We start from the raw sequence: 17,803 nt of genomic DNA on the forward strand, positions 1-17,803 counted from the left end.
TCAAGGTGGGCTGAATCGATTTAGGCTCACTGACTGTCCTTTCCAGATCTCCTTTCACTGTCGAAGAGAAATTTGGATAGTTCACACATCTGCAGATAGGTGTTAGCAAGGTATTTTAATCTGGAGTTGATTTCTTTGCCAGTAGTCCCATTGGCTCAGTGGAACTATTTCCATGCTTAAAACTTGAGGGTGCCAGTGTGATTATTTGGTGTAGTGTTACAAAAAGCAGGCATTCTCTTTGAGGATATCAGCTTTTCAGTTCAGGACTGGTTTGATCATGTGAACTGCTTCAGCTTTGTAAAACAAATTAAATTAAGCTTGCATAAGCTACCTCAATTTGTAGCGTTCAGCCCAGTGGTGATGAATTGTAAAGTGCTCTGTTGTCCCAGCAAGTGATCATGTTAGTCTCTTGAAATGTATTCTTAATTTCTTTGACCAGTGCCAGGAAAGTGAACTGATTGTGCCATCTTCCATTTTAACGGGTTTAATTTATCTAGGTGAAGGGTGTTTTTGTTTCTCTCTGTATGGTTATCTAAGTTCAATGTTAATATATAGTCAGGCTGTAAGACCAAATACTATGTAAACACTGAAATATCTCATTTAAAAACAAAAGACTGCTGCTAGCTTTGCCTTTCAGTGAAAATCTGTTCTAAGGACTTGAAGTCTTCAGAAGTGAGAGTATGGTTAAAAGGAGAAAAGTCTTTAAAGAAATATTATACTTCTGAAGATACCTGGAATTTTCAGTGGTTGCTAAGGACTTTAATAACTTAATTTCTGCCTCTTTTTAGCTCAGCATTTCTTTCCTGCTAGTGAAGTCCTACAAAAGTTAACCGTTAGTGGAGTCAGAGCCCTTAAATCACGCATTGTTATACATCCTAAAGGCTCCCCTTGGGAACATGTGTTGCCTACAAGAAAGGATGGGCTCTATCAAAAGTCTAGAAATCTGTCAGAAACAAAATTGTTAGTGCAGATGAAAAGTGAGTTGCATAATAAGGAAGATCTCAGCAAAGAGTCTGTCTGCAGCTTCTTTTTATCAGTATCAAGGGTATTCTCATACAGACCCTAGTAGTTGCCCTGACAATTTGATAAAGGGAGAGATCTGGTTCCTCCAATATAAATTTTTCAGTCATGTCGGATCTTCCTAAGCAAACAAACAAACAAAAACCCCCTCTCTTGCTGAATGTGAACTGCTTTGGTATGAATATCTTTATAGCTAGAAAGAATTATCTTCATAAACACTGCCCAGAGTATCTTCTTTCAAAACCTATCAAAGATGCATACTGTTTTTAGAAGCTATGTGTGCTACTGTGGCACACTTGGCTCAGCATCAGCCCTCTGAGTTTTAAGTAGCTGTGGCTTTTCTGTGCTCTTCTTGTACTCCAGATAGAGTACATTCAGTAATCTAATCTCTGATGTCAAAGGAGTGTGTAGTAGTTGTAAAAGTGACAAAATGGGAATTTTGCTGTAGGTATATCTGAAAAGAAAGCATTCTTAATTTCCAGACGCAGCATCATATCAGAGTTTAGTCTCCACTTAAGTTATTAGTGTCAGCTACTCTGAGCGCACATTTATTTTACAGATAAACTCTTCAGATTCTCTATTGCGTAAATCCTCGGCCAGCTCTTCTTGTCTATTCATACTTAACTCATGTGATTTTGGGGTTTTTTTGTACCTGATTTGATTGAAGCAGAGCTATGTATCATTGTTAAACTAAATGTATGTAATCCGTATTTCTGTATTAATACCAAAGGCATTCTATCCATTTTGTGGATGGAATGACAAAAATGATTACTAAATCATTTCAATATGAGGTTGTTTGGGATGAAAGGCCAGTTGTCTAAACCTCAGCTCTGGGAAATCGAGTAGCTTTAATTGCCCATCTAACACTGAGAAAGTATTACAGAAAATGATTAGCAAGTTGTTAGTAGATGGCACTAGTTTGTAAGCAGAGCTCAGCAATAGCAAAAGGACTTGTGATATCCTGCTTTGCATGTGGTTGCCTAGACTATTTTCTAGCCTAATCTTCAGCTATAGCTTTCACTTCTAAGAAAGATTCTCCAAATATGTAGGGTTTTTTCCTGGTTTTAATATTCAGTAAAAGTACAGTAACTGCAAAATGCCCCAAAACATGGCTTCAGATATTCAATAAACTTTAGTTATGCCTAGCCTGGGAATGTTCTTACCTTTGTTTATTTGCTTTACTCATCAGGACTGCTCTATAAATCAATTTGAATAGCGTAACTCTGTCTGAAAGTCAGTGTATCGACAGTGAAAAACAGTTTATGTGCATTCTTTTTAAGCCTTCATTAGTAGCTCAATGTCTGAACATTAGTGTCCCTCGTAGCCATCTTCTGTTTCAAATGTGATTGATCTTTAAATGGCTGACTACCAATGCTTGTTCTCTGCCTCTGGGGGAGGGCATGTCTGGGCACCAAATCTCAAGGTGGACATGTGGAAAATGAAAATAATGTGTCTTAGTGTATCTTCTGTCCATTGCCAGCTGCTGTCCATCTACTTTGCAGTTAGCCATATAAGCCAAATTATAATAGGAGCTGCTCTTTGCTTATTAAGGTCCTCGGCAATCCTGATCCAGCATAGACTTCTGATGATAACGAATCATCCCCAGGATGAATTGTCTTTGCCTAATGTTGCATAACTTACACCAGCAGCAGTGCTTTTTAGTCTCATTTTGCATATAATATGCAAACTGGTTTAAGAGTTTTAAATGTTTTTTTATGTATCTCTACATTGGGATTTGCTAATAGAACTTTTAAGAAAGACATTTAGTAGTAATATTTCAGCAAAGGTGCTTTCAAAGGATTAGCCAAGCCTAGTACAGGCTGTGTTATGCAGGAGTTCCAACGACAATATAATTTCTTTAGCTGCAAAGCTAATGAAAAAGAATCCTTTTCTCTTGTACGTACATATTGTCAACACATGTTTGTGTGGCTGCCTGACAAGTTGGACAAAGGTACGCTGCTGAAAAATTGCCTCTGTTTCTGGTTTGCTAAGATACGTTTTACCCAGTCAGTACCCAGATTGTGTTCAACTGCACAGGCAGATGTGCCAGCATGGAGTGGCACAGCACAGTGATAAAGGGAGGACAGAAAATTTTTCAGTAGTAATGCTGGCTCAGATTAATTACCAACCTTTCAGGCTATGGGCTTACAATTCCCAGTAAGAAGAAAAGAAATCGGAAAATGTGCTGTCTTGAGGAGGGCGAATCCAACCCGAATAGAGGGAAAACAAGCATGAAAGACATGTAAAGTATACAGTGTGTTATGGTAGTATCATGTGAATTCTGATTTTTAGTGTGATGGAAGTTTATTTCATGCATTTATTCAAAGTATATGTAGGCTGCATATTAAAATAACATTTTTCTGATGCTGTGGTGGATGTGTTTTAGGCTTTTTGTCATTGTATTCATATTTATTAAAGTGTGTCACTAGCCTTATCTATGCATTTAGAACTGGAGTGCTTCATTTAAAACAGGATTGGCCTTGAGTTTTACAGTTTACCCTTAAATACCTTAATCAGTACAAGTGATGAATCAGCATAAAGACAAGCTTTTCACAATTTTAGGAGGATTTTTAAGTGTCTAATTTTCAGATAATTTTAAAATGCACGTTCCTAGTACTGAAGTACTTTCCTGAAAGAATGCTGCAGTTTAAATAATGCAGCATCTAATGACTTGGAAATAGACATGTGTAATACATTGCTCAGCTTCAAGGTCTTTGTGGATTTGCATCAGTTAACAAAATTGCTGTGGTCCTGTGTAGTTGCAAAAGGAAAAGCTTATCTTCAGCATTGCAGTCAGATGTTCTCTATTGCAATCAAATGTTTTCTGGAAAACAGATTTATGGTGGCTGAAGGGTATTTAAATAACTACAGTTTATCAAAAACTTTCAAGTTCAAAATTCTGTATTTTAACAATGATTTTTCTGTCTCTAGCATTTGAAATAAACCAACAACTTCTGTAAAAATTACTTTAATGGATTTGTTGGAACATCTAATTGATGATTTGAGAAGTTGAAGGCAATTTATGTTTGTTTTTTTACTATACTTGTGAGCCTTGAATTGCTACTTTAATGCAAGTATTCTGTTTGTTTAAGAAAAAAAGCACTCATTTGGCTCAGATACCAAATGACTTGCAGCAGTTTCTGAGTTAACGCACGTCTTTTATTTACAAAACTCACAACACAAGTTATTAATCATTTTAGTTTTGGTTCTAAAGCTGTTACTAAACTACAACAATAACAGCTTTTTCCATCAGAATTCAACTTTCATTATGTGCTACCAGTATTAAGAAAGGATTAATTTTTCTTAATATTAAGTGAGCAGTGCCAAGAGCAGACTTAACTGAAACTGTGCTGTTTTTAAGTGATGCAAAAAATAATCATTTTCAATTAATATACATTAGTCTGTGCTTTTGCAGAGAGGGTGCCTTGGTTTTGTTCAATTTTGTTTCCATTACAAATAGACTTTGGGGGTTTGTTTGTTTTGTTCTTTGTTTTGGGGTTGGTTTTTTGTCGTGTGCACATTGCTCTGTCTTGATCACCAAACAAACTTTCAGGGAACAGATTGAATTAGAATTCCTTATGCTATGTGGTATGCAAATTTCAATTTAAAAACCAGTATTTGTTACCTAATAAGATTTTGGGCACTCTTCTCAGTGGCGTTGTACGCAAGATAAGTGATGCATTCTACTTACTTCATGTTACCTTCCTGCCCATTCTACAATGGTTTTAGACTACAAGTAAAATATCTATACTTTTTCTTCTTTGATTCTTGAACATAGTCCGACACTCAGCTCATCTTCACTCATCTGCAAAATGTTTTGCTGGGATTTGATTTTTGGCTATCTTACTTGAAATACTTCCAAGAATGGTTTTTAAGCAGCACTTACAGTGGCACTGTGGTTGTAGCTATTTCAGGTGATGACTGTAACTCGAACATATATCATAGACTGTGTGGAGAGTTCAGATCAAGCATTTGACTATTTAATTGCCAGTTATTTGCAGGGAACTTGGTTCTTCTAAGCTGTTTTAATTCAATACAGGATGTCCCACTTCACTTTTTTGAACTTTCAGTAAAACAACATTTTTGCAGGACATCAATGATACTCTGTAATGCAAACAGCCATCATGATAAAATAAGCTGTTCCTTCTGTCTGCTTTTATTATTTCCTGATTAGTGCATGTTTGTTAAAGATCTGGTATTGTCTTACAGCTTTACTAAACTGTCCTTTCATTCCTGCAGGGGAGATGATTTGCTTCAGAACATTTGACTCTTAAAGAAAATTATGCTAACTTCATTCCTTGTAACACTTCTGAAAAGTTATATTGCTTTCCCTCTGTCTCTTTTTCAGAGAATGGACCTTGGAGAATGTCTGAAAGTGCATGACCTGGCACTAAGGGCAGACTATGAAATAGCATCCAAAGATCAAGATTTCTTCTTTGAGCTTGATGTATGTATTTTGTCTTAATGGTGGAGAGAAAGCATAATTTGTGTGCCTAGGTGGATAAACAGAGCAACAGAAGTTAAGCTTTGGTACACACAGAAGGAAAACTTTTGGGAAGTAATCTTCTAGAAAGAGGCAGAGAAACTTGCATAGTTACATAAAGATATGTGCCTCTTCATGATTATGTGCAAGTATTTAATTTGTATTGGTAGTCATCTCTGGGTAGAACTGTTAACAGCCTTCCACAGAACAAATTATCATAAACCTGGATGCTGTCTGAGTGTTATCAGATAGTAAGGCTGTGTATGCTTTGAAGAGAGTCTTAGAATTCTATGCTTATTGAAGAAAGTAATTTTGTATTGGGGTAACAAATCATATACTATGTCTCAGTACACCATAGTTTGAGTAATACAGTTTTGAACTCACAACTAGGAAGTTAGTCTTCACTAGGACAAAAAGGTTTGGTGGTTTTCTGTTGTTGTTTAGAGGGATGGTGTTAGTATGCTTAATAGCTTAAAACCCTAGTGAAAAAAGTTACAGTATTGCATGTATTGGCTGGGTGAGGTGAACCTGAATATCCTTTGAAGAATTTTAATGCATGTTAGAAATGCTCACTTCTTCTTAGAGAAGACTTCAGACGGATTCACTTCCAAATTTCTGCAAATACTTATAACTATGGCAACATGTAGACTATAATTTTTAAAATGTTGTGTATTAATAGATGTGTTTAGTCACCATAAACCGCTAGATCATTGTTCTTGACAGCATTGGTCAGTGTTCTTATTGATGTTTTAGGCAATGGACCACCTGCAGTCATTTATTGCAGACTGTGACAGGAGAACAGAAGTGGCTAAGAAAAGACTAGCAGAAACCCAAGAAGAGATCAGTGCTGAAGTTGCAGCTAAAGTAAGCATGTAAAACTAGTTACTTAGTCTCCTTGAAGGTTTGTTTTTCTAAGGAGCCAACTTAAGGCTTTGGCAAACTATCCAATCTCAGAACTTGTACCGAGGAGGGGAAAAAATAAAACATTTTTTCTATCCTTCCCAAAACTGCCTTTAAAGCACAGAGGGGAGAACACGGAAGAGACCTCTGATATTTTTGAGCTCAGGAAACTTGACTCTTTGTGATACCATGCCATATAAATTTAGTAATTCTTACACTTTTCGATCAAAATTTTATCCATAAAGTAAACAAAATTTGATGTGCTTTCCTCTAGATCTTCTAACTGAAAAAAACTTTTATCATTTGTCTGCACATATACGCGCATGCTAGGAGGAATGGTTGTACAAATATTAATTTTAGAAGACTATGTGGTATAGACAACAGTGTGAATTACTTGAAGTTTCTAAACAAAATCCTGCTCTGGAGTTGGTACATAGACTTGGTAACTCAGCCTTTCTCTGTGTGTTTTTACATGAGGCAACTTCTGTTTCACATTTACCTGGAGAAGTTATCTCTACATGTTTCTTTTAATTCTGTCTTACCAATTTTGCATATACTAACTCAGTAGTATTCAGATTGTTTTCCATAATTAAAAGCATTTCCTGTGTTAAGCCTTTCTTTGTCTTTCAAGGCTGAAAGAGTTCATGAATTGAATGAAGAAATTGGGAAACTGCTGGCCAAAGTAGAACAGCTTGGAGCTGATGGGAATGTGGAAGAATCTCAAAAAGTAATGGATGAAGTGGAGAAGGCTCGGGTAAAGAAGAGAGAAGCAGAAGTAAGTTGACTCTAAGGCTTGGGGAGTGGAGAGGGCAGGGTCCAATATTGAATTGGTTGGCATCTGTGTAATGCAAGATGTCTTATCTGCTGTCACTTCCATAAGTAATTGTTTCATAGAAAACTAAAGAATTTGCTTTGCGGCATTCTGTACAGTTAAAGTTTCTACCTTTAAATACATTCCTATACGATTAAAATTACACTCACTTCCACAGATGATGCATTTATCTTAGTTGAGCAGTATTGGCCAGTTGTATCTGTGGACACTACATCTGTGTCTCTGTTTGTTGGACTTACGTATCTCATTGGGTCTGATGGCTCTTGCGGTGGCAACCCTGTTGTGCCTTGTGGTCTGCTGATGCGGCTCGTACTCGAAAACTTCAGTGAAGTGAACCGTTGTCTTCATTGAAAGATAATTAGTCAGTGGCTTGTGTATCAGGCAAGTCAAAACGGTCGTCGTTGTAATGTTCAGGTGGCAGAACTCACCAAGAGCTTTTCCATATGCTATTTCACCAAGATACTTAAATTTATAGAAACAAACACCTGCAGTTGTTTTAATGGTACCAGAGGGGTTGCTGGCAGTCTTGCTTGTCTGTCATCTGAGTGTAGATAAACTTTGCTCAGATAACTTGTTTAATTAGTGTCTAAAATGCAGGTAGCTTTCTCAGGAAACTACTACTGTTTTAAACTGGGTTCAGAATTAAAACTGGTGTAACATTTTCATAATGTGTTGACATAGTAATTGCAGCGTTAACGTGTATTCATTGTTGCATATGAAAACGTTGTTCATCATTCTAAGTAGTATGATCTTAAGTAAAGATAATAGTCACCCCACTTTGTTTAATTTGCAAAACCTGTTGCTGATGTCCTTCTTTTAAATGTGTCCAATCTTCAAAATAAGGAACCTGCCTTGTATCTTAATGAGGCGGTTCATTTATGAATAGTGTGAATTAACTAAAGGGTGTGCTGGTGTACATGGAATTCAGTTATCAATTTGTAGTATATCTTTGCTAAAGTGTTGTCTTTATATTTTTGTGCATTGAGAAGTAAGAGTTAATAATTTTTTTTTTTTTCTCCTAGGAAGTATACAGGAATTCTATGCCTGCCTCCAGCTTTCAGCAGCAGAAGCTACGGGTTTGTGAAGTGTGCTCGGCTTATCTTGGTCTTCATGACAATGACCGACGACTTGCTGACCACTTTGGAGGAAAACTACATTTAGGATTTATTGAAATAAGAGAGAAGCTTGAGGAACTCAGGGTAAATTATGCTTCTCTTTTTTGTGTGTGTATATGTGTGTGCTTCTACTTAATTATTTGCCAGGCAACGTTAATGGAATATTTCTTTCTGGGTGTGTGAATCTTTTTCATATTACTTTAAAATTTGTGATTTCATTAGTCTACAAAACACTAAACATTCTAATGTAATATCAGTTATCTGGATAATTTGATAAGATGACCTCTTTTGCACTGAAGTATTTTAAAACACATGTTCAAAGTAATGCATCTTGGGAACAAAGAGTGCGATTCCACTTGTAAAATGGAGGACTGTATTCTGAACAACAATGATGTTGAAACAGATTTAGCAGTCATAGGAGATAGCCAGATGAACTTTACTTTTAGGCAGTTGATTGGCTAAACGTAATAATGAGACTCTTGAAAATACAAGAACATGTAGTGGGCCTAAGTGAGTGATATTTTATTTATTTAATTAGGATAAAATATTAATAGGGCTGGTTTTGAAATCCTCAGTTTTGGTACCAATACATAATGAGGATGACAACACATGGCAAAGTTTTCAAAAAAGATCTACAGAAATGCTTGGAGCTCAAACAGCCTGCTGTATGGTGAAAGACTAAAAATAGATTTGTTTACTTTATCTGGACAAAGATTAGGAGGTGACTTTCATTCTATAGGTACCAACAACTAAAGAAGATTTCCTTTTTTAAATTGATTTGTGAAGGCTTTTAAGCTTAACTGACAACAGATGAAATAAATGAGTTCCAACAACTCAAGGCTGTAGCTATCCAAAGTCAGAATACAAAAAGATGTATATCTTGAATATCTATTAAAATAATTCTTATGGGGAGGTTGCATGTTCTCTATAGCTTGAAGATTTGAAATCCAGTTGGAATATTATCCTAAACAACACTATCTTGACCAGAAATTGTGCTGGAAGAAAGGCGTACGGGGATTATATTCTAGATTTTTGGTATTCAAGAGGATGATGCCATTTATGATCTTAATATGCAAATTATGAGTTCAAGGCTCAATTAAGCATTTAACTATAGAAATCACTAAAGACAATAGCTAAATGAGTTGATCCGTAAAAGCAGAAAATGCTGCTACTGAGTTTGAGTAAATTGACTTGGTTTATATTTCGTAATATTCCAGCTGTGTTGCATGAATACTGCAACTAACCCTTTGGAAAGCCCAGCTCTGTCTGTTGACTATATTGGCAATTTAGGCTCCTAAATATAGCTGCTGTAACTTAAACCTTAGATGCCTAGAATAGATCATGTGTGCTTCCTCTCATCCCTCCATGAAATTATGCAAAGAGTCACTTGAACAAGAAGCCTTGCTTGTAGTTAAATTACTGATATTGTACAAGGAAGTATAGATATAATTTGACAAAAAGGGTTGAAATAACTGATTATTTACACCATTTGGAAAAAAATGCATGGATAATTATTTCACATTCCCAAAGCATCAATAAAATAATCTTTTTAAGTACTTCGCTAACAAAAAAAGAAAACATTAACTATCCCCTCCTTCCTCAGAGTTCTCCTCAGAGATCTAATCAAGATGCTGCTGGGGCAATTCCACATCTCAGAAGAAGGTCTTTACAAAGAGTTGAATTTCTTGCATCATGTCCAGAAGGTGGCGAGACTTGGGTTTGGCCAGATCTCCAGTTGTGAGTTCCACATCTGAGGGCCCTCTACTGAGCGTGCCTTGTCCCCAGTAGTAGTGAGTTCAACCTGGGGGCTATCAGCTGAAGCATCCTCTCTAATTATATGTTTCATGTTCACAATACAGAAACAAATAGCCTCAAAACTAGGTATCAGCCCAACCAAGTCCTTTAAGATTAAGGATTTCTTTGTCACAGCATAGCTGAAGGAGTTAATAAAACAACTAACTCTACCAGTTCTTCTGATCCCTTTCTACCTTTCCCCAGTGGCCAAAATATTATAGGATTGGCATGGAAACGCTCACATTAAAGGCATGACTTACTGCTCTGAATTTCCCTTTGTGGAAAACGTAATATAACTCTACATGTTTCAGGTCTTCGTGTAACACCCATCTATTTGCTGCAATAACTTCTGTTTCTTGGAAAAAAAAAATATATATGTATACACTGAGGAAGAGAGAGGGAATAATACACACAAGGGAAAGGGAATATACATGAGGGAAAGAACCAAATATTAACTGTCTAGATTATTTTTATAGCGCCTTCATCTGAAAAATTTTGAAATGTAACTTAATGAATGTATTCCTTTGTTTTTAGAGGATTGTGGCTGATAAACAGGAGAAACGAAATCAGGAACGTCTGAAACGTAGAGAGGAGAGGGAAAGAGAAGAAAGGGAGAAACTAAGGAGGTAGGGATCTATTTTAATTGCATAAACAAAATGACCTATTTAAGTTTAATGGGAAAACTATGATGTAGTTCATACACATTTTTAAATCTGCAGAATGACAGTAGTCTGCATTCCTTGGAAACTTACAAGGATTGAGAGTGAATTTCATGTCTAACTATTAAAACCTGAATTGTTTTCCTAGAAGGCCTTTTTAAAAACTACAGAGAGGAGTCTCTCTAAATATTTGAACAAATGGCCTTTAAATGAGATAATTTTTAGGTGTGTACCTTGTTTTGAGACCTGACAGATGAGAGCTTACACACATGTGAGTTTCTAACATCTGTTACATGTTAGGTATTTTCTTTATAGATGTTAGGAATGTTCCTTTTTGGAAGTAGTTGAATGTATGACTGAGGAAAGTAATTCCCTGTTCTTCTGTGAAGTAATTGCTTTCAGGCCTTGTGGAGCTAGAGTAGAATGGAATCTGAACTGCAGTTCTCTTGACATGTCAGCTTCACAGGTTAACAATGTAAACTTTGAAATCTGTTGCAGTCTGATAATACGTGCCTGACAAGAAATAAGGGAATACTGACTTGAACTGTAAGCTTTTTCTTTGGGAGGGGTGGGAATAAAAAAGCAGATTAGATATGCTTTTGGGTTGGTAGTATGGTGGTCTCAAAAATAAATAAAAAAACAACAAACACAAAAAAGTTGTTAGAGGGATGTGTTTCCTGGTAAATGCGTTACAAAGACGTTAACGTCAAATAAAAGGCCTTTAAATAATTGCTAGTAAAATAAGAAATACAATAACAGATCAACTAGTTTGGTTTATTATTACTAAATTGTGCTTGATTTGATAATACAATTCTATAAGAAAAATCTATTTACAATTTTCTATTTGTTTCAGGTCCAGATCCCACAGCAAGCATACCAAAAGGTATATAAATCTGCAGACAAGGAATACCATCGGTGAAGCCAGCCTTTCACAAGCTGGAACATTACAAGTTTGTCTAGCACTATTAGTTTAAGATGTCCATCTTTACAGACAAAGCATTCTGTTACGTAGTCACCTCTCTGTGTGTTTATACAGTATTTATCGTTTATACGTGTGTGTCTATTTTGTGGCTACTAAAATGCAACTTTTTGTTTGCAAATAATGCTTAGAACCCAGAGAATTGCTCTTTCTTCAAAACAGAAGCTTGTGGTTAATACCTTTTGGTGAAAACCCATGTTTTTAAAATTGTAAGCGCCAGGTTAACTCTCAATGGACGACCCATCAATAGTATGAGTTTTCTTCCTAACCTACACAGTTGAAGGTCACCACTGAGGAGTTATTGCAAAGTGATTTTGAAGGGAAAAAAAAAAAGGGGGGAAGAAGAAGAAAAAGAGAAAAAAAAACCCAATGAATTTGTATGATGTTTAGAACCTTCCAGACTAGTTTTATTGTAGTAGCTATGGGGAAGGGTATAGTCCTGTTTTCTCAGAACATCGTAATACGTAGATTCTGGCAGATGATTCCTATTGCTGCAAAAAGTAGATTTTTTTCCATGTTTTTAATTCCTTTCAGAAGCCTGAATTGGCTATGCTGTAACTGTACATACAGTCATGAATTAACTGTAAAATTGTCTGCATTAGTCACAAAGAAGTTTGTAGGATTTCTAATGTTGCATTCCCCTCTCTGTTTGCCTGTGATAGGACAATGCAATAGCTCTGAACACTGCAGACCATTCTCTATACAGATTTGCTTATGCATAGAGTGCATAATATTCGAAGTACACTGACAGAGTAGCTAGGTGAATACAGTGTCTGGTTTAAGTCCTTTCTGTTCCTAGATCTAGGTCCCGAGATCGCCGCAGACATCGGTCTCGCTCAGCCTCCCGGGAACGAAAGAGAAGAACTCGCTCCAAATCGCGTGAGAAACGCCATCGTCACAGGTCTCGCTCTAACAGCCGCAGCCGGAGTCGCAGCCATCATAGGAGCAGGCATAGTTCCAGGGAGAGAAGCCGAGAACGCAGCTCCAAAAAGAGGTAAATGTTGGCCTAGAAATAAATGGTTTTTCCTAGATGCATGATGAGAATTTTTGCACTAAATTAAGTTTACATTTACCACTTGATAATTTAAACACATTTTGAGACTGTCTCAGATTTCAGTTACACCTTTAGCATATTTGTAATTTGACATGCAGTAGTGGTTTTTTTTTTTTTTTTAATAAAAATAATAGGGCTATGTATTATTTCTGTTTTGGAGGGGTGATATAAGGTATTGGTGTCAAGATGGTAATATTACCAGCTTCCTGCAGTGTAGAAAGTGAAACAGTTGATCTCCATTTGAACCCAGGGATATCAGCAGTCGTCTTACTGTCATCCATTTGGTTTTTCCCTTGGGCTTTTGTTCCCAGCACTGGAGCTTATCTGTTGTGTACTGCGCCAGATAAAAACAAGTTTAGATATGCCTGAAAATAAACTAAGCATTGCATCTGAAGATGTTGCTTTGCAAGGAAAGTGGCTGAACCCCTCATTGAAGGATTACTGCAGAGAGCAGTCTAGGACTGTTGCTTTTGAATGACTCAATTGCTGTCTGCTCCTGAGGATTTCCTGGCTTATTTTAGATGAGTGAGGTAAGCATAATTTAGAAGAGTGTTGGAATTGCACAACGAGGCATCTGGTAGGGAGGTCTGCTCATAACCAGGATTCCTTTCCTGTATAGGTCAGCCACTGTGGCATAGATTTGAGTGCAGTACAGTGGACGGCGTGCCCAGTCTTAAAACCCTGACAGACTGATGACTTGCAAGAAGAGAAAAGATCTGGTTTTGAAGTGGCCACACATGCAGGGTTTATAATTCAAATTATTTTAGGAGTTAAATCGCCAAGGATGGAGAAATATCTGTTGAATGTGTTCAAGTATCTCATGGGCTCTTTGCCCTAAAAATGAGATTTTTTTTTTTCTTCCTGGAGTAGATAGGTGACTGTAGTCCCATTGTGCTCTGTAAGAGAGCGTGGAAGACAGGGTTGGTCCCAGTCTTTTGTTTCCTTCTTTTTGATGCAGATGGATAAAATTTAAATGTCCAGCACTCTAGTTGATGTAATAAGTAGTGTCCGGTATTTAGAATCCTTCAGGGTGTTCTTTAGTGTCCTCAAGTCACCATTTCACACTTGGCAATTTCCATCTTGATTGTAGCCTGTCGTCACAGTTATCCTAAAGAGCCTGCCTCTTCAAGGCATTCACAATGGCAGATTAACAAATCTTCAAACCTGTAGTTTTTCAGTCTTTAAAAAAGACATTTTCCTTTGAATCCACACATTGTTAACTTGGATGAACCAATCTATAGATGATGTGCTCAAATTGCCTTTAATTCTTCAACTGTGAAGTCCAGCCTTGCAAGACTCAATTTCAGTCTTTTGAAGAAAACTATACTGATTGATTGTTCCAGGATTCTCATCGTAGTTGTTCAAACTCTCCAATATGATACGCACAATGCAAATGATGCATTGTCTTCTGTATGTTGGCAGAGAAATATGTGCAAACAAGGAAACTGTGTGGATAATTGGTGCTATCCATATAACAGCAAACCTGTCGGTCTCGGCTGCCAAAGGTGAATTGAAAAAGCATGAGGTGATTTGAAGACGAAGTCAGTGTCTTTTTGCAAGATGCTATCAAGGGATAAGCCCTTCCAGCTTTGTTTTGTGTGAGTGAGTTAAATACAACATACTTCAGGGCACAAGATTTCAACCTTACAATATTCAGTACTGGAAACATTTCTCCTGATGTCAGTTCCTGCCTTGAAGGAATGAGACACGCCTGTGTTGGAAGAATCCTTGGTATAAATAAGAGTTTTTCTTTACTGTTAACTTGAGGGGAAAAAATTGCTGTGCCGTCATTAGCAGCTCATACCTCTTATTTCTCTGAGGTCAAGCAAAGTCTTTTGGTCTTAAAGTATATATGTTGTGTTTTCAGGAGACTAAAGAATCCTTAGAGCTATGATCTTGCTGCTCTGGGACCAGGATAGCTATTGAACTTGCAGCCAGGCTGGATACCTCCTTTTCAGAGATGCCCTTCTAACCATTAGAGCTGCTTTTCACATGAATGTGGGAGAAGTCTTTCTGTTGAATACCATACCACTGTTGGTGCCAGAATCCAAAATACATTTGAGCCTGCAAGTTCAGGTTTATTATACTTCCTTGTCTCCTAAGAACTCGTTTTCTAGTCCAGGGAAGTATTTGTTGCCAAATGCTGGGTTTTTTTTAAATTTTTTTGAGAAATTTCTTAAAATCTTGATACAAAATACTTCTATTCAAGCCTGTCTTCCTTAAGCTCAAAGCATTCACTTGTCCAAGGAATTCTGGCCAAGAATACTCTGGAAAATAAAAGACACACTCCAGCAAGTTAACTTCTTCATGAAGGAGTCATAGCCTTTTGGTTTTGAATAAGCAAATAAATTCAGATCTGGGGAACATGGTGCTTTTGCCAAACTCTTGCAGAAGAGCAGAGTGTGACACCAAAAGCAACAAAAAGACGGCTGAAAGCTGCAGCAGTGGCAGCCCGTGGTGCCACTATTTCTAGGGCCTTAAGAGAAGTGTGGAGTTGCTGCATGGGAAGAGTTGCACCATTTTATGTTAACCTAAAGCCTTCAGTGATTTTTTTTTTTTTTTGGACTTCATTAAAGTACCATGAAATACAGTTACTGTAGGCTGCTGAATCCTGCTGTAAAAGCTATTTGTGTGTCTGGGGTTTTTTCAGTTTTGATCACAACGATTATGGCTTCAACATGTGAGCATACTAGACAATTAGACTCCTTACTGGAGAAACTCTTGATGTGCTTCTCCTGGAAGTCATTTTCCCATTTTGTTCTGGATAACAACATTATTACAGGCAAACATGTGCTGGGTATTATTGTTTGCAGCAGACCATGCAGTTCCTTCTGGTTCTCCTGTCCACCCTTCTTCAGAAAGTATTTTCCGAAGAACCTTTCACACAAAATGAAAGGCTGTCACCTCTCAGGTATTTCTTCATTCTGAACGTAAAGGGATGTTTATTGTGCGCTATATCTGAGAAAATTCTACAAATACATAAATTCGTCTGATAAATGCGTCATCTTTAATCTGTATCATCGTTCACCCTATGAACAGGTGGATAGATTTAAATGTCTTAATGGTTGGGATCTCATTTCAAATTTATCACTATAAGGAGGAGACCTCCACACTCTGTGGGCACAACTGAATGTACGCAAAGTATCTGGCAATAGTAGCAAGGCGTCTAAGATAAAGAGCACCCATCTGGTAATAACAGCAACGTTCCTAAGGTAATAGGAAACCTAGGTCTACCCAGGCTTTGATTAGTGGCTTATCAAGAGCAGGTGTAAATAAAGTCCTACTTTTCCTCGCTGTTAGCTGTAAGTTCCAAATAACTAAAATGAATCATCTTTTATCTCATTAGAAACAAAATACGTAACTTGTGCCTCTTGATTTGCAATGAGAAAGTGAATATTTGAAGTTAGATGTTGAGATGCGTACTCAACAATAAGATCAATCATGACAGCAGACATAAATGTGGGTAAATTGAGAGACGATTGTGTCAGTATGCTTGAGCCCCCTTGCAAGAATTCATGTGACAAGGGCTAATGTACTCTCATACAGACGTTGTATGGACAAATAGAGTACCTGAAGTCATAGGATGGGGCTTCATTTCACCTGGCTTTAGTGGCTAGGTCAGATGTAAATCTTGTGAGCCTCACGACAGATTCATCTGACGTAATTTTGTGTCTATTTTAAGATGAGACAAATCATGCCTTAAAGTGTCTTATTTCTTCTGCTGACTGTTAAGGAAATCTGGCTGATGAGCTTAGATGTCTCAACTGCAGACATTTAAAGCTGGGTGAGATCCTACTCTTAGCGTTTAGACGATTTTATTTTTTTAAATATCTTTCAGATCCTGGTTGACAACAGAATATTCTCTGCTGTGGTAGAGAAGTACAGACTTCATTTTCTTTTTCTTTTTTTTAAACCACCACACCCCTCCCCCTTTTTTGATGAGAAATCCAGGGCGGGCGGGGGATGTGGGGACATGGGCAGCACAGGCCCATTTAGTCAAACATCTTACCCCTTGGAAGGTTTGAAACAGTAGCTACATCTTTCCCTGCTTTCCTAGATCTGACTGGCTGCTCTGGGATTTTCCCAGATTGCCAAGGCTGCCCTAGGATTTTTGTCCAAGGCTACTTAGGTTTTTTTGTCCTCAGACCCAATGCAGGCATCCACAGATACTGTCTTGGAACAAGTATCACATATTATAACACGATTCATAGTTGGTGAACGTGACAGTGTGGGTGCTGCCCACATATCTGGTGAATGGAGTGGGTTCTGCGGAAAGATTCCACTTGATCAGTTAGGATCAAGTTAGGATCAGTTAGTGCTTTTGGAGCACTCTAGATAATATAAGTCTAGTAGAGGTTCTGATTCTAAAGGCTATACCTTGCCCTTGAGAAAGGCAGGAATGGTATTTTAGTTCTAAGTTTTCTGGTAGTAATACTGCTTGCTAAAGCAATTGTATAAACTTCCACATCACTATGCTGTGATTCATTAAAGCCAGTCTTCCTTCTTGTCAGCTGATTGGAGACTCACCTGTAGAGAGATGGGATGGCTGGGGGAATGCATCTTGCATTCCCCCAAAAATGCATTGAATGACAAGCCAAAGCTGTGGATGGCATCAGGTCCTATCTGTCTGCCTCTTCTAGGATTAATTACTAGACTTAGCCTCAGTCAACCATCATGGTTACTTCTGCAGGGGACTTGCAGCACAAAATACTTGTGAAACAGCTGTACTAACTCCAGTATTAACTTCTTGTTTGGCACATAGCTTTTCTTCTTATTTGACATGTAGTTTGTGGAATAGGAGTAATGCCTGTGGATCTCAGTGTTTGCAAATACTAAGTCTTGCAAAACACCACATTTTAGGAAAAGTAATCTTTCCAGCTGAGGAACTAAAATGAAAGGTCACTTATTTGTGAGCTTATAAAAGGAAATCTGTGCAGGAGCATTTTGCAGACTTTAGTTTTGAAGCT

At 37.4% G+C, this 17,803-nt stretch overlaps 1 protein-coding gene across 3 annotated transcripts in view; it reads left to right on the forward strand.

The window, feature by feature from the left end:
• Positions 1-17,803, forward strand: part of LUC7L2 (LUC7 like 2, pre-mRNA splicing factor) — a 38,328-nt gene that overhangs the window by 15,148 nt on the left and 5,377 nt on the right. For all 3 annotated transcript variants that reach the window (XM_059816389.1, XM_059816390.1, XM_059816391.1), the window contains exons 3-9: positions 5,369-5,467; positions 6,257-6,367; positions 7,035-7,178; positions 8,258-8,434; positions 10,679-10,770; positions 11,657-11,686; positions 12,582-12,776. In XM_059816389.1, coding sequence (XP_059672372.1) covers positions 5,369-5,467; positions 6,257-6,367; positions 7,035-7,178; positions 8,258-8,434; positions 10,679-10,770; positions 11,657-11,686; positions 12,582-12,776 — 848 coding nt within the window. The remainder of the gene's footprint in view (positions 1-5,368; positions 5,468-6,256; positions 6,368-7,034; positions 7,179-8,257; positions 8,435-10,678; positions 10,771-11,656; positions 11,687-12,581; positions 12,777-17,803) is intronic.

The sequence above is a fragment of the Gavia stellata genome, chromosome 4 (assembly GCF_030936135.1).
Source record: "Gavia stellata isolate bGavSte3 chromosome 4, bGavSte3.hap2, whole genome shotgun sequence".
Classification (NCBI taxonomy): domain Eukaryota; kingdom Metazoa; phylum Chordata; class Aves; order Gaviiformes; family Gaviidae; genus Gavia; species Gavia stellata.